Source organism: Grampus griseus (genome assembly GCF_964374135.1).
Source record: "Grampus griseus genome assembly, chromosome: 3".
NCBI classification, from domain to species: domain Eukaryota; kingdom Metazoa; phylum Chordata; class Mammalia; order Artiodactyla; family Delphinidae; genus Grampus; species Grampus griseus.
In genome coordinates this window covers 166,078,299-166,102,626 of record NC_139019.1, presented here as the reverse complement: position 1 = coordinate 166,102,626, position 24,328 = coordinate 166,078,299, and the positions used below count along the sequence as shown (strand labels likewise).

The 24,328-nt window shown below is 51.3% G+C and overlaps 1 protein-coding gene across 2 annotated transcripts in view; it reads right to left on the bottom strand.

Annotated features, from left to right (window-relative positions):
* Positions 1–2,675: 2,675 nt before the first annotated feature.
* OLFM2 (olfactomedin 2) overlaps positions 2,676–24,328 on the bottom strand; it is a gene marked incomplete at its 5' end in the record, with an annotated part of 62,693 nt that continues 41,040 nt past the window's right edge. For both annotated transcript variants that reach the window (XM_082652494.1, XM_082652493.1), the window contains 5 exons: positions 2,676–3,730; positions 5,232–5,338; positions 5,673–5,892; positions 6,145–6,291; positions 8,058–8,207. In XM_082652494.1, the coding sequence (XP_082508620.1) occupies positions 3,053–3,730; positions 5,232–5,338; positions 5,673–5,892; positions 6,145–6,291; positions 8,058–8,207 (1,302 nt within the window). In that variant the 3' untranslated portion in view covers positions 2,676–3,052. The remainder of the gene's footprint in view (positions 3,731–5,231; positions 5,339–5,672; positions 5,893–6,144; positions 6,292–8,057; positions 8,208–24,328) is intronic.

Here is a 24,328-nt window from a genome sequence, read left to right as displayed (position 1 = left end):
AAGCTGAGTCTCTGATAAAAGCCCCGAGTCTCAAACAGCCACCTGGGCCGACTCCCATCTGGCCAGCTTCTGGAGCCATCGCTCTCTGCCTGCCGCCTGCCAGAGCGTTTGTCATTAGGAAGGTTTAATGAATTTCCTCTCAGCTCTGGTGGGCTGGGGAGAGCCGGATGGTTGGCTGCGCCTCCAGGCAGAATCCTCTCCCACCGCCCGTGGAGGCCACAAGGCAGGCAGCAGCCCTGCTGTCTGCGCCAACCGTTCTGTGGTGTCGGGGGAGCCACTGCACCCCTCCAGGTCCAAAGGAGCCTCTGGGAAGGATCGGAAATGAGTACTTGGGGGCGGAAGGGTTTTCAGGGTCCTGCTCCAAGGCACCGCCTGAGGGTGGGCCTGTGCCTCGCTCTCAGCACCAAAGGCCTGGGGAAGGTCTCCCTGGGCTCCCAGGCATCTGAGATGCTGCCGGGGAAGGGAGGGTGCGGGGGTGTGTGTGTGTGTGTGTGTGTGTGTGTGTGTGTGCGCGCGCACGCGCACGCCCAAGCCTGCATGTGCTCCTGTGTGGCCCGGGGGTCCCTCCGTCTGGGAGTGACCACCTGCCTCCATGGACCTCCCTCTTCCTTTGTCTAGCTGCAGTGGCCAAAACCCAACACAAAAGAACGTTGCTCTTTGGTAAACATGCCCCCAGAGCCCACTCAGCACGCGTGATTCACGAGCTGTGGCTTGTGTCACCTGCTCCACACCCCTCCTGCCCAGAAGTGAGGCCCTAAATCCCAGGCCTTCAGCGTGGTGAGAGTATACTCTTTGTCACTGGTCTGGCATCTCCCGGCCCAAACTCGACCCAGGGGGCTGGTTTCCACTCTTGCCGTTTTCACCAGCTCAGGCTTCTGTGGCCGCAGAGCAGGGCTAGAGCCAGTTACTTCAACTCGGGGTAACACGCGTACTGCCACGGGATGGGCTACGAAGCTTCCCCGATGTAGACAGACACACCTCCACAAAAGGGGAAGCAGGGGAAGCAGTAGGCAGCCTAGGACACACGCAGATGACACGCAACCCTCGCCTGGGTCGAGGGGCAGGGGGTTAATTACTCCTTGCCTACCTTGGTTGGAACAAAAGCCACCAACCCCAAAGTATAAGGAGGGCTGGGCCTGCCTCTCTGTGTGTGTGTGAAAGAGAGAAGGGGCGCCTGTGGGCATCTGTCTGATGCCCAATACAAATCGGAGGGATGGGGCGCAGATGTTCTAGGTGCCCTCGCCCTGTGCCTGTTTTTTGTTTGTGTGTTTGTTTTTTAAAAGCAGATGCAGAGCGAAGTGCCTCTCAAGGTGCTTATCCAGGAATCGATTCTCTTCAATGTCGAACTTGTTAATTTAAATGGAAATTAATTGCTTTTCTTGAAGATTTCTTTAAAAATTGGTTTTAAATGAGTGCATTAGGCAGTCGCATTTATTATTCATTGGTTTCATCGGCAGTATGGCCCCAGTGTCCCGAGTTCCCGGAGATGCCATCACGGAGCGGAGATGATTTAATCAGGCCATTAATTAGAGACGGGGAGACAGGGAGGGAGGGTTCCTCCCAGAGGAGCAAGCTTGGCCTCCGTGGCCTCAGCAGGGCCGGGCGGGGGGTGTTGTCTGGGCCGGTGGGCTGTTTGCACAATGTTTCTGCTGGAGATTTCAGGGGGGAGCGTGTGTTGGGGCGTACGCAGGGGTGGGGAGTGGTCAGCACTACCTTTGTTCCCGGCCACAGCTTCAGAGGCGACTGTCTCCCCCATCTCCTTGCAGTCTGTCACCCAGGCTACCAAAGATCTGGCTAAAATAAAACCTTCATTTTGTTTTTCCCCTTCTATGACCCCCTCCCACCCCACCTTAGTCACACTGCTGAGGTTCCTGAGGACTTGGCCTTTGCTTACTTCAGTCTCTTCCCCACGCGCTCACACACCCCTTCCCTTCCTGTCTCTGATACTTGCTAGCTTTGCCCGTCCTTCCCCTCCAGGAGCTCCAGTCCCCATGTAGGTCCCCATGTCAGGGACTGTCCCTGCCCAAGCCCGGGCACGGGGCGTGGGTGTGTCCAGCGGAAGGGCCCCCATGCACTTTCAGACTTGCTGTCTTTTCTTAATCAGCTAACTCAGAACAGGTGCAACTCATACAAAATGATTTTGATGTTACAAAGAAAAAAGAGAAGAAAAAGGAAAAATTCTGTGTGCTACCCTCTCATATCCATATTCTTAAAAGCAGCCAACTTGTTAAAAACCCATTTTAAAAGCTGCCAGATGGGTTACTGATGCACCTGTGTGATCAGCGAGTGAAAAAAAAAAAAAACAGTGACAAAGAATATTCATTTGAGGCCAGTCTTCATTGTGATAGAGTTCTTGGTTATCTGGATCATGTTGTTTGAAACAAGTTTGGATCGGGTATCCTCTCCTCTCTTCCCAAAGGGCTCTGCCAGGGCCCTCAGCCACCCCCCCCCCCCAGGCTGGGCTTACCTGCCCCTGTTCACAAAGCTTGTGGCCTGGGACAAGGGGACCCAGCTGGGGTGGGCCTCCAGGTTCACCCTCCACCTGGCCTCTTCTGCCCCTTCCAGACACACAGAGCCGCTGAAGCATGAAATGTCAAAGGTCCCGTTTATTCCAGCAACCCGGAAAGAAAAGGTGTAAATAAAATAAACATCCATGCACTCAACTCCTTGGGTCGGGAGGAGGGGACGTGAAGCCAGGAGGAGGAGGACTGAGTGGGACGCAAAGAGGGAAGGGAGGGAGGGAGAGAGACAGGCAGAGATAGCTGGAGAGTCACATTGAATAAAAGATAGAGAGGCCTCAATAAACAGAAAGCGAAGTATCAAAATCAGAGATCAATAAAGAAGAGACAATACTGAGAAAACGCACTGACAACAGAAGCAGAGAATGAAAGCTGGGCGCAAAGGTGGAGGGAGAAAAAACAGTACAGGAGGGGAGAGGGAGAGAGAGAGAGAGGGCAGGACACAGACAGAAAGATAAATTTGGAAGGACACAGGCGGAGTAGAAAGGGCTCCCGTGGCCCTCACGTGGCTGCGCGAGCGACGACGGCAGCCCCTAGGGGCCCCCAGCGGTGCTGATGACGTGGAAGAGGGTGACATTGTAGAGCACCTGGTGGCCATTGTTCCAGGTGTAGAGGGCCCGCTCGCGGGGGTTGTAATCCAGCATGGAGATGTGGGAGTACTGGTTGTGGAAGGGCACGTCTGTGTACTCGTAGCTGGACGTGTTGGTGAAGTAGGCAAAGTAGACCTTGGCCCCGGCCAGGTGGGAGTTGGTCACGTAGAGCACGCCGCAGATCATGAAGGCCTCGCCGGCGCTGCGCTTGGGGTAGCCAGTGTCCCAGGACCGCACGACCTCGAGGGTGTGCGGGTCCAGCCGGCTGACCACGATGTTGCCTGCGTTCTGGTTGGTGGTGTACACGGCCCAGAGCCCACTCTCGTCCACCATGAAGTCCATGTCCGAGAAGCCACCCCAGGAGTAGGGGAAGGTGTTATTGTAGCCGGCCCCAGGGAGGCTCCTCTGCACCAGCACGGAACGCGAGCGGAAGTGGTACTTGACCACCACGTTGCTCTGGTACTTGTTGTAGAACAGGGAGCCATTGTACACCACGTGGCCCGTGCCTGCCCACGGCTGGGGCAGCAGGTGCTGGATAAAGTTCTGGCCTTTGATGAAGTCTCCCAGAGTACGGAACTCCAGGACCCGCCGGCCCTTGTAATAGCCATCCATGTACCAGACCTACAAGAGAGCCGCTGGTCACTGGTGGACCACCACCAATGACCCAAAGGTCCCAGCAGCCACTAAGGAATCATACGGTCATTAGGGATCAACAGTCACTAAGTGGTCATTACTCAGTCATGGGATGTCCAGTGACCTTTCATGACCAGGCATCATCCCAGTGACTGGGATCATTTGGTCAGGGAGTGCTATTGGTCTCAGACGCTCAGAGGACAGTGCTTGATCCCCAAGAATCGGGGAAACTGCAGTCCCTGGCGACTCACTGGGCCTAGGAGTTCACTGGTCATTGGATATGGGATGGTTAGTGGTCATTAGGCTGCCCTTGGGTGGTAAGAGGTCACGTGAATCCATCGCCCGTGGGTAATTCCTGTACGTCAGCATCCTCTCCGTCAACGTCTTTCGCTGTCACCATGGTATTAGCGTTTGTGAGTGCCCTTACTCATGCTGGTTATTGGGCTAAGCAACCTAAAAACTGTAACGCTGATGTTATCATAACCATTTTTAAGATAAGGAAAATTGAGGCTCAGAGACATTAAGGAACCTCCCCAAGTTTCCCAGCTAAGAATTGGTGGAAGCGGGATATAACTCCAAGTCTGATTTCTTTTTTTTTTGGTGCCTCGTGGCTTGTGGGATCTTAGTTCCCCGACGAGGGACTGAACCCATGCCCCAGCAGTGGAAGCACCAATCCTAACCACTGGACCACCGGGCAGTTCCCCCCAAACCCAAGCTCGTAACCCCTTGGTTGAACCACCATGATGCCTGGGAGGCCAACGATCACAGTGGGGCAGTGGCTATTTGCTGCCTCTAATCTATGATGCTCTATGGCTGCCCAGTGACCAACATCCATCACTAGGATAGTCACTAGGCAGTTAACAGATGGTTCCTGTGGATCAGAGGTGATAGGCAATCGTGACCATGGTGGCCACCGGAAGTTTAAAGGTCATTGAGGGCTTCCCTGGTGGCGCAGCGGTTGAGAGTCCGCCTGCCATTGCAGGGGACACGGGTTCATGCCCTGGTCCAGGAAGATCCCACATGCCGCGGAGCAGCTGGGCCAGTGAGCCATGGCCGCTGAGCCTGCGCGTCCGGAGCCTGTGCTCCGCAACGGGAGAAGCCACAACAGTGAGAGGCCCGCGTACCGCAAAAAAAAAAAAAAAATCATTGAGTGGTGCTGGTAGGTCCTAGTCCTTGGGAAGGCAGTGGTCACTGGTGGTTACTTTGAGGTCAGTGGTCACTGGAAGCTGGTCATTAGTACTAGTAACCATTAGTCTCTATACAGTCATTGGAGGTCAGCTGACTTACAGATTCACAGGGCTGGAAAGTTCTTGGTCACTTGGTGGTCGCTAGACAGTCAGGGGGAGGTCCAAGGGCCCTGGAGACCCTAGGACACTTTGGCTTACAAGATAATCATTGATGCGGAATCGCTTGGCGCCTAGGGGCAGCCACAGGCTATGTCTCCTCCTCAGTATAGGTTCTGACCCCTGGTGTGGGCCCAGTCACTCACCCGGCTATCCGCACTGGGGGCCATCGTGTCAGTCATCCAGGAGCCGAAGCGGGACCCCATGGCCCGAATGGTGATGGGGTTACTGACCCCCGTCAGCTTCCCACAGCCTGGGAGGCAGGAACAGGGGGGATGAGGGTGGAGAATGGGAAGAGCGCAAGGGAGGCAGGGCAAGGATGAGGTAGTGTGATCAAACTGAAGAGCTGGGAACAGGGGTGAGGAAGGATCCAGAAATCTGGTCCCAAGGTGGAGTGAGGTTGGGGGTGAGGGACTGGAAGTGTAGGGTCAGGAGCATTTCCAGCTTCTGGGTCTATTTTTGGCCTTGGGTAGGGAGGTCAAGGGTCAAAGTTTCGAAGTTAGAGGTCAAAACCATGCCCTGGGCACACAGAGGGTTTTGGGGTTGGGTGTGGAGGCCAGGGGTCAAGGTCAAGCATCAAGGCATACCCAGCTTCTGGGCACAGGCGTGGAGCCGGGCCTCCAGTGCCATCACCCGCTGCTGCAGGTCCCCGTAGCCGTAGGCGCCCATCTCCTCCTGGATGGCTGCAAGGCTGCCGGAGAGATTCCTCACCTCCTCCCGCAGGCGCACAATGGTCCTCATGTCCGCCTTGTACTGCTCCAGGACCGAGCTCAGGGGCAACAGCTCCGTCATCCTGTCCTTCATCTCCTGCTCCCAAGGTGGAACCACTGCTGATCCCAACCCCTGACCAGTGGCCCAGACCTGAGCCCAGGCTTCAACCCACAACTTCACCCCTTATCTCTGATGCACACCTGGCCCTTGGCATTCAGCCCACACTGGACCCTAGATCTGGGCCAGCCAACACTCGGTCCTTCCCAGATGTGACCCCCACTCTGGGAACTAATGGGCACCGATCCCAATGCTTCTCTTGACCTCTGACCTGAACCCAGAAGGACCCACCTGGAAGCTCTTGGCCGAAAGGGACCCGTCGGCCGCCCGGAGCCTCGCATCCAGGCTCCGCATGAGGGTCTCCATGCTTCGCACGTACTGGAGGTCACGGTACGTCCGCAACTCAAGGACCTCCATGGACTGGGAGACGTTCTGAACCTAGGAACTTGGAGGGTTAGGAAGAGCCACACTCCTGTCCCCGTCCCCGGGATGCCACAGACAAGACCTGGCGGGGCCAGAGGCCAAACACCCAACCAACCTTCTCCTCCCAACCTTACCAGCAACCTGACCTCCCAATGGCAGGCCCAATCCATCCACTGGCTACTAGTCTGGCCACCACCACCTCCCACCTCTTCCCTCTTCCCTGCTCTCCCTGCCACCACTCTCGTCCCCAGCAGTCAAGTCTCCACAGAGCAGCCAGACAGAGGTTTTTCTTTTTTCTTCTTTTGGCCACACTGCGAGGCGTGTGGGATCTTAGTTCCCCAACCAGGGATCGAACCCAGGCCTCCTGCAGTGGAAGCACGGAGTCTTAACCGCTGGACCACCGGGGAAGTCCCGAGAGGGAGTTTTTCAAAAGGAAGATTGGATCACCTTCCCCTGCAGACCCTGTGAGCTGGTCCTGCCCTTTTGCCTGCCCACTCGCTGTGTTCATCCACTGCAACCACCAGCCCAACTTCGCTCACATAGATTTGAAGCTTCTTCCGTCCTCAGGGCCTTTGCACTTGCTGATCCCTCTACCTGGAGCGCTGTTCCCTTTGTCTTCGTCGCTGGCTTCGCCTCATCCTTCATGTCTCAACTCCAGCATCACCTCCTCAGAGTGGCCTTCCCTGTTCACCCTGCCTTAAGCAGCCACTCACCCTCTCCCCCTTACGTGGTTATTTTCCTTCCAGCTATGACTACTACCTGGAACATTCTTATTCATCTGTCTCCTTTAGGTGGGATCCTCAGAGGCAGACCCAGTGTCTGGCTTGTCCACAGCTGAATGCTCAGTAAATACTAGATGCTCAATAAATACCTTTAGGCTAAATGAGGGAACTGAACTTCCCCTTGCCCTGACCTCTCCTAATCCAGACCGAGGGCCCCCTAGCTCCCACCTCCACTTGGCTAAGTTGAGTTCCTCCCGGCCAAGGTGAACTCAGAGGCAACACTGGATGCTTGTTGAAATATACAGACTTTCCTGAACCATCGTTCACGTGACACTTGGAAGTTCTCAGAAAGTCAAGAGCCTGATACCCGTCCTGGACGCCACAAAACATTTTTATGGTCATGGTCAGCAATCAGGGGACACCACATGGCCATTCTGCACGGTTGGGGAAAGCAGTTCCGGTGTCACGGGCAGGGCAGGATCCTACAGAGTTAATGGGTGGAAGACTCCAGTGCCAACAAGGGTCCCTTCTGTCCTCAGCTTCCTCCTCTACAGGATGGCGGTGGGAAGTTGCTAGTCCCTTTCAACACCGACATCAGAGGTGACTAATGGGAAGTTCAGCTGGGTAGTGGCAAGAGACAGCAGTCGGCCTCTAAAGGGCACCGAAATATCCTTGGGAATGTACTGAATGGGGACCAGTTTATATCAACCACAATCAGAAGGGGAAGGCATCTTTATGTAAGTCTCTTGGGATGGAGGGTGAGAAAGGGTCTTAGCAGGTGAGTCTGGCTGAGTGCGTGGTGGGGCCAGAGCTCATGCACCGAAGACTCAGATGCTGCCACTGGGGTTCTCCTTCCCTGTCCCCATACAGCGCTCAGCTTCTCCTCCAAAGAAAGCACTAAACAGATATTGACCGAAATATCCACCTGGAGGGGAGCCAGGTCATCCACCAGTTCTGAATAATCTGCTTGGCTAGATGTGGCCCCGGCTGATCTGGATGGGGGCAGAGGGCAGGGTGGGAATTGGGAGATTTTCATAAGGGAACCTGGAAGGTTCTTACCTTCTCCATCATCTGCCGCAGCTCCCGGCTTCGGCCATCGCGGGAGCAGGTGCTCTGCGCGGGGATCACGGCCGTGCAGATGCATTTTCCGTCGGGAGCCTGGGCCGAGGTGTACAGCTGCCAGCCTTCCTCTGGGCTTTGGAAGAGGGTCTGCGGGGAGGTCGGAGTCAGAGAGTGGGAACCCAATGGGGGAATCACCCCATCGCTCCTGGGAGAGAAAAGGGGCCCCGGAGAGATGACAGAGGTCTTTTGCTGGACCCTTGGAATGTGCCAGACAGTGTGCTAAGTGCCAGACGTGTGTGATCTCAATCCCTCCTCAGGGAGCCCCATTTTACAGATGATAAGACTGAGGTATGAGGGGCGAAGGAACATGGCAAGGAATTGTGGGATGTGAGCCCTTCCAAAGAGGGGAATTCATTCTCTCAAACACACTTGCACACGCATGCAACAATGCCTCCATAACCACCATTAGAACATAGACTCAGACTCCTACCAACCCTCACACCTGAACATTCCTCTCTGCTTCTCAACCCACAGTGACAGACAGGTTCTGGATATATCTTGGGGGCCACTAAGCATAACTCTACTATTGTCATTCCCCCTTCCACCAACCCCTGTTCCTGAGAAGAGGCAGGGTGATGGCCAAAGGGTGACAGACTCCTCACAGAGACCTCCAAGCCCTTGACTAGAAGGCGTCACTTTTAGACTCCTCCTAAACTAAACTTCAAGTCAGTTGATGCTGCTCAGATAATTCAGGGATCAATTATGGCTGTGCTTCCCAAACCATGCTCCTTGGAACCCTGGCAATCTTAGCAGGCATGCTGGGAAGACGGTACTCTGAGGTCAAATATGTTTGTGCATTGCTGAGTGAAACGAGTTTCTTTCTGTCTTTTTTTTTTTTTTTTTTTTGGCCATGCTGCACGGCTTGAGGGCTTAGTTCCCCGATCAGGGATCAAACCCGGGCCCTCAGCAGTGAAAGCACAGAGCTCCAACCACTGGACCACCAGGGAATTCCTGAAACGAGTCTCTTTAATGCAGGACTTATCAGAACCTTTGAAATGCTCATCTTCATCGGGGAACTGATGTTGGTTGTTCAGGTTTTTAAGGGATGCATGTGTCCTATGGCTCATGTTCATCAGAGCCATATTTTTCCAAAATTATTAGAAAATATCTAGTGAATGCCTATTCTATGCCAGGCATGGGTCTGGGATAGGGTCTAGGAAGAGAGAGACGAAGAAAGCATATCGATTGCTGCCCATAGATGTGGAGGAGACAGACATGAATTATGGAATCCTACCATTACTTCTAGAACTATATGCTGCAGTGAATGCTACAAAGAAAGTACAGAGAGTAACAGACCCTCCCAGGCTGAGGGTCTCAGAGGAGGTGCCCCAGGGAAGGGACAAGTAAGCTGAACTTGAGGGATGAGTGAGCCAGGAGAAGGGGAGAGAGGAAGGGACACTTCTGGCACACAAATTCTGACCAATACCTGGAGGGATTGGAGAAACATTGCTCAAAAAGCATTGAATCCTCACTGGATGGAACGTGTTGGGCCCCCAGATCAGGCCCCCTTGAGCTTCCCCAGAACGTACTGGAGTCAGTCACAAGTCCCAGTCTTTTCGTTTTTAATCAGGGCATGGTGGTCTCATTTGTTCAACAAATATTTGTTAAGCTCCTGCTGTGTGTCAGGCTCTGTTCTGGACATTGAAAACATAGTAAACAAACACAAAAGCTCCTCTAGGAGTTACTTTAAAGTGGAGAGCAACAGAAATAAATAAGTTAACACCAAGTATTTAAAGGGTTTTGAGTGCCATAGAGAGAAGTAAAGCAGGGAAGAAATGATGGAGGATGCTAGGGTTGGGGGGTGGTTAGGGTTGCAATTTTAGGGGCCCTGGGAAGGGCTTAATGAGAAGATGTCATTTGAGTAAAGACCTGAAGGAGGTGAGGGAGGAGCCATGAGGATATCTGGGGAAGGATGCTCCAGGCAGAGAGACCAGCAAGTGCAAAGGCCCTGAGGCCGGACCATGCCTGGTATGGTTGGGAAACATGGAGGAGGCTAGTTCAGCTAGAACAGAGTCACCGAGGGAGAGATTGTGCGCGGGGTGGGGGAGATGAGGACAGAGATGGGACAGGACAGCATGTGCAGGGCCTTGTGGACCATGGGGAGGACACATTTTTGCTCTGAGTGAGGTAGGAGCCAAGGAGGGTTCTGTGCAGAGGATGGACAGGACCTGACTCAGGTGTTCACAAGCGCCCCCTGGCTGCTGTGGGGGGGAACAGACTGTGGGTGTGAGGTGGCAAGGGTGGGAAACCAGGGCAGAGGTGACTGCAAGGGTCCAGGCAAGCGGTGATGGGTGGAAACTGAGGAGATGGGAAGTAGAAGATGCTGGTCCTATCCAGAATGCATTCCTAAGACAGGGAAGAAAGTCTGATAAAACCCCAAGTGTTTTACAGAGAAACAAAGCTTCACCATCATGGATCATTTGCACAGCCGCTACTTATCACCCCGCAGAAGCTGTTCCCATGAGCTGTAGCAGAGATAAGCCAGGCTGTGAGCAATGGGCAATGAGCAATCCCAGAGACTCCAGCTGTTAGCCCACTTTTTCTCTCCCACTCAATAAAGCCTTTTTTTTTTTAGCTTATTGGAATGTGAGCAAGTGATATCACTGTTCAGATGAGCTTGACTCGTCCGCTAATTTATAAGAAAAAAAGAAAACATTCATAGATGCCATCTGAAACTATTGTCATTAGTCATTCTTTGAGCCTTACGTACTCACTTCAGAGGTTGAGGGAACTCCCTCTTTACAAGTCCATGTTTCCCCGGCGGAGGAATGAAGTCACTCACCTTCCCAGGCTCCCTTGCATGTAGGCATGGTCCAGGTGGAGCCCACACTCCAGCCTTACTGCAGAGCGCCTCACTGCCAAGGGCTTCCTCGGGTGGTCCGAGCCCACCCTGCCTTTGCACTGGGCAGGCAGAAGCACCTCCCACCCGGAAGTCCCCACGGAGTTCGTGATAAATACCAGCCCTCTCGCCTCTCCAGTGGGAGAACGCTGGGGTGCCTGCTGCCTGCAGTTTCCCAGAGGATCCCATGGGGATCTGTGCTCCAGGTGCCCACAGTGGGACCATTAGATTGCCCTGCCTGGGTTTCCTTCATTTCCCATCTCCCTTTCGCCACTGGTTCCTCCTGGGATCGCCTCCCAGCTAAGTATTTGCACTCAACTCCTCTCATCCAGCTCTGCTCCTGAAGAAGCCCGACCAAAACCGAGAAGGATGGCCTAAGACAAAAAGGGTGACCCAGAGGGGGAGGGATAAATTAGGAGGCTGGGATTAACATACACATACTACTCTATATAAAATAGATAATCAGGGCTTCCCCGGTGGCGCAGTGGTTAAGAATCTGCCTGCCGATGCAGGGGATGCAGGTTCGAGCCCTGGTCCGGGAAGATCCCACATCTTCCCGGAGCGGAGCGGCTGGGCCCGTGAGCCATGGCCGCTGAGCCTGCGCGTCCGGAGCCTGTGCTCCGCAACGGGAGAGGCCACAACAGTGAGAGGCCCGCGTACCGCAAAAAAAAAAAAAAAAAAAAAAAAAAGATAATAAGATCTGACTGTATAGCACAGGGAACTCTACTCAATATTCTGTAATAACCTGTATGGGAAAAGAATCTGAAAAAGAATAGATATATGTATCATTTTGCTGTACACCTGAAACTAACACCACATTGTAAATCAACTAAACGCCAGTAAAAGATAAAAATTAAAAAAAAGAAAAGAAAAGTGATTCAGGAATGCCTTCCCCTTTGGTTCTAGGAGAATGCAGAACTAGCTTCACCTTTTTTCATGACAAATACTGTTCTTAAAAAACAAAGACAAAAAAAACAAAACCATGAACTTGAGTCCAAACATCTCCATCTGTGCTCCCCTGGCTCTGATCCCCAAGCAATTTGGATAGAACCCCCCGAAGATTCTCATTTGTGCAGAGACAAAGCAGCCCGGTTCAACATAATTAACATCCCCTTCCTACATTCTGTAGCGTGTGCTTTGAAGCAAACAAGCCATTTTCTCTCAACACACGAAATATTGAATTGTAAAAGAGAAGCATGATTTAAGCGGCGCAGAGAGAAGGCCTCCACGGCTTTCCTAAAATAATTGTCTGCGTTGGACGCACCTCGCTGGAGTGTTCTCTGCAGCAGCGTAATTAAATGCTCGGGGTTTGGCTGCCAAATCTCAGCACGGCAAAGAGCCTGAGTTTCACCCATCGGGTTCAAGTTCAAACACACAGTCAATTCATGTCCTTGGGAACCCACTGGAATGTCCCGGGAGGCTCCGTGTTTGACAGTCCAAAGGCCAGCTCTCCCAGACTGGGTTTAGCTTCAAACCAAAGTCACAAATTCTCAGAGGTCACACTCCTAGGGATAGAGAATGCCTATACCTAAGGGAAATGTTTATAACAGCAGGTGTGAGAGCCGCAGACTTCTCCCGGTACAGACACTTCTAATCTGGTGGCCTGTCTCACCTCACATGTATATGTGTCCATGCCACCCTCTCACTCTGTCCCAGCTTACCGTTCCCCCTCCCCGTGTCCTCAAGTCCATTCTCTAGTAGGTCTGTGTCTTTATTCCCATCTTGCCCTTAGGTTCTTCATGACCTTTTTTTCTTAGATTCCATATATATGTGTTAGCATACGGTATTTGTTTTTCTCTTTCTGACTTACTTCACTCCATATGACAGACTCTAGGTCCATCCACCTCACTGCAAATAACTCGATTTCGTTTCTTTTTATGGCTGAGTAATATTCCATTGTATATATGTGCCACATCTTCTTTATCCATTCATCTGTCAGTGGACACTTAGGTTGCTTCCATGTCCTGGCTATTGTACATAGAGCTGCAGTGAACATTTTGGTACATGACTCTTTTTGAATTACGGTTTTCTCAGGGCATATGCCCAGTAGTGGGATTGCTGGGTCGTATGGTAATTCTATTTTTAGTTTTTTAAGGAACCTCCATACTGTTCTCCACAGTGGCTGGGATTTTTCAAATGCTTTCACCTAGGCTGCTGCCCCAATTAAGCAGCCGTCTATGTAACAGGTCCAGGATTGACTGAGTACAGGACACGCAGGAAAAGATTTTCTAGCTCTCGCGTCCGGGATCATCAGCTCAGCCTACAGCTCCGTCACCTAAGTCTTGGTTCAAAAAACAGTTCTTGGTTCTTCCGGGGGCCGAGGGATTGCTACAGGATCCCAGGGGCAGCCAACCATTGAGCACCGGCTACTGGAGATGAGCAAACAGGACTAGAGCAAGCAGCTGCCTCTTGATAAGTCAAGGATATTATTGCGTCTGAGGCTGGATAATTTAATCGGGAAGCAGAAGTGGCTTGGGGCTTGTATATTTATTTGTTGGCTGCCTTGTTCCAGAGAAGACTGCAAGTGGTTTACAAGGATATGTAAAATACCACACGATAGCTCCAATTAAATAGGAGAGCAGGAATTAGATATTTCTGGAGGGCGGTCTGCCAATCCAAAGCCTTAAGGTTTCTGCATTTGTATTTAACCCCAATCTGAGCCTAAGAATTTAGCTCAGGGAAACCATGTGACAAGTACTCAATTGCTACAAGAATGCTCATTAAAGTGTTGTCTAAAATTGGACAACTGGAATTTTTTTCCCCTCCAGTCGTTTGCCAGTAGGGGCATTGATTTTAAAACTCTACACGAGGGAATACTATGCAGCCATTAAAATCGGGGACGAGTAGGGATTTTTATTCCCATCTTCAAATTTACCTTCTAAGTTTTCTACAATAGACACGTATTGTTCTTGTGAAGTTTTTTTTCAGTCTGTTTAAAGTTTTGCGGGTTTTTTTTTTTTTTTTTGCAAGGAAGAGAGAGAAAAAGTGGGGACATAGAGCCAGAAGTGAGGCTAAGAAAAACCCATCCCTTAAAAACTTGAACAACCAGCATATGGTTGGGCCATAAATTTGGCTTCAAGCTCCTTAGCAGCCAACTCAAAAAGGGAAAGCTGGTCATTTATGCGGCTCCCAGTGTCCTGAAACAAAAACACACCAGATGCTCAGGAGAAAACTTAACTATTTTTAGTACCAAGAACAGGCAAGGATCTCTCCCACGGCCCTCCCAAAAAGGAGTCCGTGTGATGTCACCAGCATCTTTCCAGACAACATCCTTACAATGGAAATGACTCGTTTCTTCTGGATGGCCCTTCTTCCTACTCAGCTGGTAGAGTAGAGCCAGGTGGTTAAGAGCAGGGTCTGAGGGTCAGGCTGCCTGGGTTGATGTCCTGGCTTGGCCACTCACTTGCTGTGTGAGTTGTTTAACCTCCCTGTGCCTCCTTGCCCTCATCTGTAAATTGGACACGATAATCTGTACCTACCTCACAGCGTTGCTGGGAAGCTTGAACGAGTCAATACCATACATGCGAGAGGGGACTTCCCTGGTGGTCAAGTGGTTAAGATGCCACGTTCCCAATGCAGCGGGCACGGGTTCAATCCCTGGGTGGGGAATTAAGATCCTGCATACCGTGTGGCGTGGCCAAAAAAAAAAATATACTATACTTGTGAGCAATTAGAACAGTCATCAGCATGTAGTAAGTGCTACAGAAACGTTTGCTATTATTGTTATAATCCCCACGATGCTCTAAAGCCAATTTGGTAACTTCCTGAAGTCAAAATGGTTTGAATCTGATGCGGGCACTGAACTGAGATGATCTGGAAGAATGGGTGAAAGTCCATTGGATTTGGGGCTGAGAATGCAAGATGATGAGAAGTCACAGCCGGATGGCAGTGAGAGAGAGAAAGAGATACAGGGAGAGACAGGGTGTCGAGTCCTACCAAAGACAGACAGAGACACAGCTCCATCTTATTCGCCACGTGACTCGGCCAGTTCAGTTTCTGGTCCTAGTTACATCTCCCTGATGTAATTTGGTGGAGGGGAGTCCTGCTTCAGTGTAACAGGCAATCAACAAAGCTCATGGGACTTCCCTGGTGGTCCAGTGGTTAAGACTCCTCACTTCCACTGCAGGGGGCACAGGTTCAATCCCATAGGGGAACTAAGACCCCACGTGCCATGCGGTCCAGCCAAAACAAAACAAAACAAAAAAGAACAACAACAAAAAAAGACAACAACGAAACCCCAAGGCTCACACGGCCGTGTTCTCTGTGGCCCATCCTCTAGGCAACCTCCTTTTCCTGGAACACACCATGCTTTTTCCCACCTTCAGGTCTTTGCACTGGCTGGTCCCTGAGCCATCAAAACTCTTGCCCCATCTCATGGCTGGGCTAACTCTTCCCCATTTCTAGGGCTCAAGCATAAATGTCTCTTCCGAAAGCAGCCTCCGCTGTCCCTTCCCCATGTTACCCACTTCTCAAGGCACCCTGTGCTTTTTTCCCCTAATACTTGTATTTCTTACTGTATGTCAAGCCTTGTTCTAAGCACTTTGCATGCTTTAACTGGTGGAGCTCTCACCATGGCACTAGGAGACAGGCACTGTCATTATCCACCTTTGAGAGGTGAAGAAAACGAGGGGAGAGAGGGCTCAAATCTCTTGCCCAGAGCTTCACAGTCTATAAGTGGTGGAGCTGGGATTTGAACACAGGCCACATGGCTCCACAGTCTACACCACCATGCTGCACCTCCCCTGTTCTCCTTCAAGCCCGGATCACAATGGCCATTGGAACCTCTTGGGTGTGACCACTGGCTCAAAGCCTGCCTCCGCCCCCCGACGGGAAAGAGGATGGGAAAGGGGAGTTCTGTCTGCTTTGCTCATTGCTGAATCCCCCAGGCCTGGCATGATGAATGTTTGTTGAATAATTAGATGCTGATGGGCAAACAGCCCATCACGGATTCACCATGCGTTTCCTCTCCACCACCAAATCGGTTTCCGCCTGTCCCAGGGAGGGACTGTCTGAGATCAAGTTGCAGATCATCTGTGGCAGGCACAGAGGCGGCGGCGGCTCCCCTCTGACTGCAGGGACGGCAGAAAGGCCGTGATGAATGATCAGGGACATACCTATCTGCCACGTCTCAGCCGTGATGGGGCCTGAGTCCCTTTGGAGGGCTTGAGATGACAGCAGGCTGCTCCTGTCAAACCTAGCGGTATTGGGCAAATCCCTGCTGAGTGATAAGCTTGACAGCCTTTAAAGAAGATATCAGCTCACCCGTGCCAAGATGGAGAACCAGAGCCTCCCTCAGTCTGAGCAGCTGGGGCTTGGCCTGTGAGAGCCCGTGGCCGGGGGAGGGGCTGGGATGGGATGAGGGGGGCCGACTGTGAGTTCATTCATTCATGCATTCTTTTTTTTTTTTTTTTGGCCGCGTCCTGCGGCTTGCAGGATCCTAGTTCCCCCACCAGGGATTGAACCCAAGCCCTCGACAGTGAAAGCACTGAGTCCCAACCACTGGACCGCCAGGGAATTCCTGATTCATTTATTCATTCGTTCCCTTCCAATGCAGATAACCCATCTTGCCCTGAGAGGCTATTCAGGCTGGCACACACCACCTCTCACCCTCTGAAGCCAGCCAAGCCATGGCAGAAGACCCCCATTGCCCCTTGGGCCCCGGTCCAGACATACATTCCTGGATGTCTTAGGCTCTGCCATTACAGTGCCAACGTGGACCAAAATGAATGAAATAGACTTCCTTGGGAAAGGTGGGAAGAGACACAGGTCTCTGAGTTTGACTGACTGCCCTCCCTGGGGTCCTTCTCCCTGGAGGAGGCTTGCCTCGTGCAAGAATTTACAAACACAGTCCATTCCTTCGCAGTGTGGCCCAGACTGTCGGAAACACCGTGGATGCCCGCAGACAGCCCTAAGGGTTGGGCTGATGGACAGAGGTCTGCATCCAGGCTACAACACGAGGGCCACTCCAGTCGTCAGACCAGTTTGCTTTGAGAAAGGACAAGTTCCTGCCCGTCCCCAGCACTCAATAACACCCCATTTGAGGAGACCCCTCAGGGAAGAAACAAACCCTCACTCGAGTCTCCTGAATCTCACCAGCCTACATTCAGATTCCCAATGACTCCTGAGCTCTTTATCACCCCAGGGCCTTTGAACATGCTGTTCACCCCCACAGTCATCCAGGTGAGCCATGATGAGGGCTTGCACCAGGGTAGATGGAATGGGGACAGCAAATGGGTAGATTCCTATGTTTTAAAGGCAGAGCCCGGGACTTCCCTGGCGGTCCAGTGATTAAGACTCCACGCTGCCACTGCAGGGGGCACAGGTTTGATCCTTGGTTGGGGAACTAAGATCCCATATGCCTCACGGCACAGCTAAATAAATAAATAAGTATAAAGGCAGAGCCCACAGGATTTGAGGGACTAGATGTGGGGCGGAAGGGAAAGAGGGGAGTTGAGGATGAGTCCAACTTTTGGGGGCCAAGCAATGGAGTGCATGGATGGGGGGGTACCATTTACTGAGCTGAAAAAGGCTGGAGGAGGAGCCCATGTGGAGTGGGGCGGGGAGGAAAATTAGAGGGGGGATGAAAATCAAGAGTCCAGCCTGAAGACATGTTCCATTTATGCTGCTTGTGACCACCTCCAAGTGGAAATATCAAGTAGGTAGCTGGGGAGAGGAGGAGAGAGGGTTTGGCTAGAGATACATATTTGGGTGCCCTCAGCATTGAGATGGGATTCAAAGCCATGAGAAGTCTCTCCTACTGGTTTTTAATTTTTTTTTTTTTTTTTGCGGTACTAGGGCCTCTCACTGTTGTGGCCTCTCCCGTTGCGGAGCACAGGCTCTGGACGCGCAGGCTCAGCGGCCATGGCTCACGGGCCCAGCCGCTCCGTGGCATGTGGGATCTTCCCGGACTGGGGCACGAACCCGCATCCCCTGCATCGGCAGGCGGACTCTCAACCACTGTGCCACCAGGGAAGCCCTGGGTTTTTACTTTATTTAACACTTATAGAGTGCTCTTTGCTATAGACTCTTTCTGTCTCCCCAGAATTCATATGTTGAAAACTAATCCACAGTGTGATGGTATTTTGGGGTGGGGTCTTTGGGAGTCGGATTAGTGCCCTTATAAGACACCCCAGGGAGCTCCCTGAACCCTTCTGGCACGTGAGAACACAGTGAAAAGACATCGTCTATGAACAAGGAATCTGGTTCTCACTCGGCACTGAATCTGCCAGCACCTTGATCTTGGACTTCCCAGCCTCCAGAACTGTGAGAAATAAATGTTGTTGTTTAAGTCACCCTGTCTACAGCATTTTTGTTATAGCAGCCTGAACGAACTAAGATGCTCTTCTAAGCTGCTTTACAAATTTTAAATCCTTGTAGCCTCCCCTCCCCCAATGAGGTACGTACTAACATTAGCTCCACTTTACAGATGGAAAAACTGAGGCAGAGAGAGGAAAGTTAGTTGCCCAAACTCACAGAGCAAGTGTCTGAGCTGGAATTTGGACCCCAGCCTGTGAGACTCTCAAGTCCTCACTCTTAGCCGCTATGCTTATGGGAGAAGACTCTCTCTCTCTCTCCATGGAAGCTTGACTTCAAGCCTTGCATCCACCGACCCATTCTCCCCAGAAAAGCCAGAGCCAGCTTTCAAAGTGTCACCCCCGGGCTTCCCGGGTGGCGCAGTGGTTAAGAATCCGCCTGCCAATGCAGGGGACACGGGTTCGAGTCCTGGTCTGGGAAGATCCCACATGCCGCGGAGCAACTAAGCCTGCGCGCCACAACTACTGAGCTCACACGCTGCAACTACTGAAGTCCGCGCGCCTAGAGCCCGTGCTCCACAACAAGAGAAGCCACGGCGCACCACAATGAAGAGTAGACCCCGCTCGCCGCAACTAGAGAAAGCAGCGCACAGCAACGAAGACCCAAAGCAGCCAAAAATAAATAAATTTACAAAGTGTCACCCCCCACATTGGACCCTTCATGGCCCCCAGTGCCCTCAGTATAAAGCCCAAATGCCACCTGGACGCACTCACCAGTCCTGCCCACTGGGCTACGGCTGAATTCTCAGCCTTACTACTTACTTGTCTTCACCCACATACAGCTGTTTCAGTTCCCCTTGCTGCCTCTGCATTTTTGTCCGCGCAGTGTTCTTTGCTTAGGACACTCTCCCTCTCCTCCTTCACATGGGGAAAACCTGCTCAGGTCTCAGCAGAGTGGGGTGTTCTGGTTCCAGGATGGACCCCTCTCTTAAATGGTCCCCATCTCCACCCCCTCACACACACACCCATACACACACAGAGTCCTGTGACAGTGGGATACAGCAGTTCTATGCAAAGGAAGGTCCTTTAGCATCATAAAAATGACAGTAGTTGTAATAATAATTATTATTATCCTCCTCCTCATCAATAACAACTAACATTTATGGAGCATATCCTGTAAGCCAAGCTCTATTCTAAGGGCTTTGCAGCTCATTTCTCACCAATCCTCAGAAGAACCCTACGAGGTTGAACCCATAATACATGTCCAAATCCTGGATCTGCCACTTCCTCTTTGTGAGTTTCTAAGCAGATCCCTTTGCCTCTTTCATTTGTAAAATGGGAACCAAAACCATCCCATCCCCTTCCTGCCTAGTCCCCCCATGCACACACACACTTAAGTGTAAGCTGCCTGATGGCTGAATTTTCATCCTTTCCTTCCCCTGCTCTGCTGCATACGGTTGGGAACTACAGCTCTCACACTCCTTTGCTTTCAGAAAGGTTCAGCCAATGGGAGGCACTCATGGAGGATATGAGGGCAGGACAAGGGGAGAAGCAGCGGTATTTCCCTGCTTTCTCTGCCTCCTGTGCTCCAGCATTGGTTCCGTGGCTTCAGCTCCCCCTGGTAATCCCAGGCCTGGGCTCTGTTTATACCACCTCTTCTATCCAACACCCCACCACCACCCGTCCTAGGGGGATAAATGCTCTCAGCTGTTGCTAATCTCTGGTTTTCGTTTCCATCTCTGTTTAGTTTTTCATCTCTTCCATCATCTTTGTAACCAATCCCCTGAACTAAAATCGCCAAAAGCCCTAGAAGAGTTGTTTCTCTGGTCAGCCTCTGAAGGGTATAGTAACTGCTCAGTAAATACTGTGCATGAACAGCCAGCTGTAGATCTTATCACACAGGCTGCTTCAGTCCAAATTCTGATCTACTCCTTCCTGTGTGACCTTGGGCAAGTAGCTTAACCCCTCTGTGCCTTTCTTAACCTCTCCATTTCCTCATCTAAAAGTTGGGATAATAACGGCCAGGCTTCACAGGGTTCTTGTGAAAATGATGAATTGGTACATGTCAAGAGTCAGTCATGGTGCCTGGTACATTGTGACTGCCCAGTCAGTGGGAGCTTTCATATCAATTCACGGAACCAGCACTGTTCTAGAACCGTTCCATGTCCCCTGCTAACTTTTTTTTTAAATAAACTTTTTATATTGGAAGTATTTTATTTTTTACCTTTTTAATTATTATCTTTTTAATGGATCATTTTTAATTTTATTTTTTGGCTGCGCTGTGGGGCAGGCGGGATCTTAGTTCCCGACCAGCAATTGAACCCGCGTCCCCTGCGGTGGAAGCGTGGACTCCTAACCACTGGACCACCAGGGAAGTCCCAGAAGGATTTTAGATTTACAGGAAAATTGTAAAGACAGGACAGAGAACTTCCATACGCCCCTCACCCGATTTCCCTTGTTGTTAACATCTTACATATCCATGGCATATTTGTCACAACTAAGAAACCAGCATTGGTTCATCACTCTTACTAAACTCCAGACTTTATTGAGATTCCTCCAGTTTTTCCACTCATGTCTTTTCTGGTCCAGAATCCCACCTAGGATTGCACATTGCATTTAGTTGTCACATCTCCTTAATCTCCTCTGGTCTGTAATAGTTTCTTCATCTTTCCTTGCTTTTCATGACCTTGGCAGTTTTGAGGACTACAGGTCAGAGACTTTGTAGAATGCCCCACCAGCTTTGAAGGGCGGGAAGCAGGTCCTAATTTCTCCCTGAGGTTTCCCTGGCTCACAGCCCAATACCTGGCATGCAGTAGCTGCTTCACAGACACTTCCTGAATGAATGAATGAATACAAGAACGGCAGTCATTTATTTCTTTATCCTCCCGCACTCCATGTTCTGCAGGCATCCCTGCCAGAGGCCACATCTAGAAAGGTTCACAGCGAAATAAAAGCTCTTCTCCTTTCAGAAAGTTTCGTTTTTGATCCTTTCTTTGTAGACATCAAGGATTCATTTCTTTAATATTTAGGGGCTTTTGTACCAAAGGGAAGCAGCTACATTTGCATCAGATGTCTCATTTTTCAAGGCAAGTGAGAGAGATTTTTTCTAGCAAGACGGGGATTCTTCCTTCCCAGAGCTATCATTTGATTTCTGTTTCTTCCTTCCCGGCCTTGGGGCAGGCAGCAGAGTCGGGGTGAGGGGCTACGGAATTATCCACATTTAAAACGAAATCTTTTGGTCTCGCTGTGCGACATGTGGGATCTTAGTTCCCTGACCTGGGATCGAACCTGCAACGCCTTCAGTGGAAATGCGGAGTCTTAACCACTGGACCACCAGGGTAGTCCCATCCCATTATCCACATTTTTATGTCCTCTTTGTCATAGCACAGGGAAGATTAATTAGAACCTTGTAAAGTTGCCCTCAGGACCTGGTGCAGGAAGTGGCCTGGCTGTCACATGATTCCCATCCCTCTGAATGGCTCAATATTTGCCACAGGGACCAAGAGACTTGCCTTTGGGTACACAGAGCTTGCCCCTTTTGAACATTAGCTGGTCAGAAATGGGAATTCCCTTCAACCACACGGGCCTGTGGGTCCAGTTGCTTTTTATTTCTCAGCTCTGGGAGGCCAAGGTGAAGCCAGGGAATGTAAGAAAAATACCCACGTCAAGGTCATTTCCCCGCCACCACAGTCCCTGCTGCTGGAAGACACCGGCCCAGGTTTAATCTCTCTCCTGACGTTTGTCAGAAGTAAAAATGAGCCTGGATGAGGTTTTCTGACAATTCTCTCGACCTATAGGAATTCAATTTCTGGCTTGGGCATAAATTTGCAGCCATCAGTGCCTGCGGTAGGGGATGGGCCCATTGGCTGGAGCTGGATTTCTGAAATCAATCCATCGGTGCACGGAAAAGGTCCTCACGGTGGAAGCTGACCTTCTTTGGCTGGCTCAGGAATCTCACGCCGGGTGCCAGGAACGCCACTGCACAAAATGAAGGTGTTTGCTATGAGGCTCCCACGTGGGGGATGGAGGGAGGGAGGCCTTGAAGGCTGGACAGTGTGGCCAGGAGGTGACAGGGGCCCGATCTGCTGGCTAATAACTCACAGAGACAGCCAGGCATAAGCACTGCCTGAAAACTGACTTCCGTGGGCTCTGTGTGCGCCACTGGGGGTGGCAAGTTAATTTGGGGTCCAAACCTTTTATCATTTGGCTACACCTTGGACTCACATTCAGGATTTCAAAGACAGGCATTCAATTCCCCCAGCCAAGGTGAGGCAACAGAGCATGGTCATTTAGGGCACCGAATCTGGAGCCAGGTCGCCTGGGTTCCAATCTCAGCTCTGCTGTGTGACCTTGGGCGAGTGACTTAGCCACCCTGGGCCTCCGTTTCCCCACTAGTGATATGGAGCTAAGAATAGCAGTGATGTCATTGAGGTTGTTGTTAGTGTATTCGAATAGCTTAACATCGGCAATGTAATATACACGTGAGTGCAATAAAATTGATCGTGGCATGAAAATAAGCAAACAGAGGGAATTCCCTGGTGGCCCAGTGATTAGAACTCGGTGCTTTCACTGCCAGGATCAGGGTTCAATCCCTGGTCGGGGAACTAAGATCCCGCAAGCTGTGCAGCGCAGCCAAAAAAAAAAGGCAAATAGTTGCTGACAGGGAACCAAAAAGGCAGCCCGGTATCTGGGGCTCAGACAGTCTGCATTTAAATCCTGGCTCTGGGTTACCTTGGGCGAGTTACTCTCTCTGCGCCTCAATTTCCTCAAAGCGGAGAAGAGTGATGACAACGCTGGTGTTTTGAGGATTAAGGGAGCTAAAATATTGGAGAGACAAAGAGGCGATTATAAAACAGCGCGACAAAGCCGTGATGGAGCCAGCACAAGTAAGAGCAGAGGATGGCTACGGAGCCTGGTTACACGGGTTCCAGGCAAAGGGAACAGCATGGGCAAAGGCATCCCACAAATACTGATTGAGCACCTACTCTGTGCCGGGTACTGGAGACACAGCAGCAAACAAGACAGGCAAAGATCCCTGTTCTCGCCAAGATTCTACTCCAGTAGGGAGAAGATGGTGCAGAATTTGAAGCTCAAATCGGGAGGCCAGGAGATGAGCTGGATATTTTGTTTGCCCCTCCAGGTCCTCTCTCCCCACTTCTCCATCGGCTCTGTGCTCCGGGAGGCTGACCCCTGCAGCCTCCACCTCCCAGAAGCCCCCGCCCTCCAGCTTCCAGCGACGTCTGGCCAGTGAGTGTGACCACAGGAGACTGGGGTGGGGGGCGGAGAGAGGACAGAGTCTGGCGTATTGAATCCCCTGGTTCCCTTCCTGCCAAGTAATGGTTTCAGGGTGGCAACGTTCCTCTCCTGACACTGGTGGCTGCTCTGGGCATCTCCCCAGGATGTCAAGCCCAGGATGACCGGAAGCAAGTGTAAAACAGTGGTGATGTAGCTGGTACTGTACTGTACTTTTCAAGGTACTGTACTGTACGATTAAAAATGTTTTCTTTATTTTTCGTGTTTGTTTGTTTTTTATGTATTATTTGTGTGAAAAGTATTATACACCTATGACAGTACAGTACTATATAGCCGATTGTGTTAGTTGGGTACCTAGGCTAACTTTGTTGGACTTACGAACATGATCTCAGAACAGAACTCATTTGTATAGAGGGGACTTAACTGTACAGTCATATTCTGAGGTCCTGAGGGTGCAGACTTCAACTTATGAATTTGTGGGGTGGGGTGTGGGGGGACATCGTTCAGCCCATAACCACGTGTGAGCAGAGAAAAGACCTGGTCAGGAAGATCATTGAGGGTGGGCTGGTTAGAGCAAGACAGAGAGGCAGAGAAATCCACCAGCAAGGTTCAGGTGAGCACATTGCGGGTCTGACTCGGCCCATCCTTTGAAGTTTGCCAGAGCTTTCAAAGAAATGGATCTCAAAGAAAACAGCTCCGGCCGCGAGGCACATCCTCCGCTCGGAGGGCAGGAGGCAGTGATGGCCACCTGGGTCACCGGAGCCCTTTGTTAGTGTAAATGGCCCGCTTGAAGGGAAATCGATCCTGGCTAAGCACAGAGCAGCTGCTCCCAGCCAAAGCTGCTGTAGAGAGGCCCTTTGCCC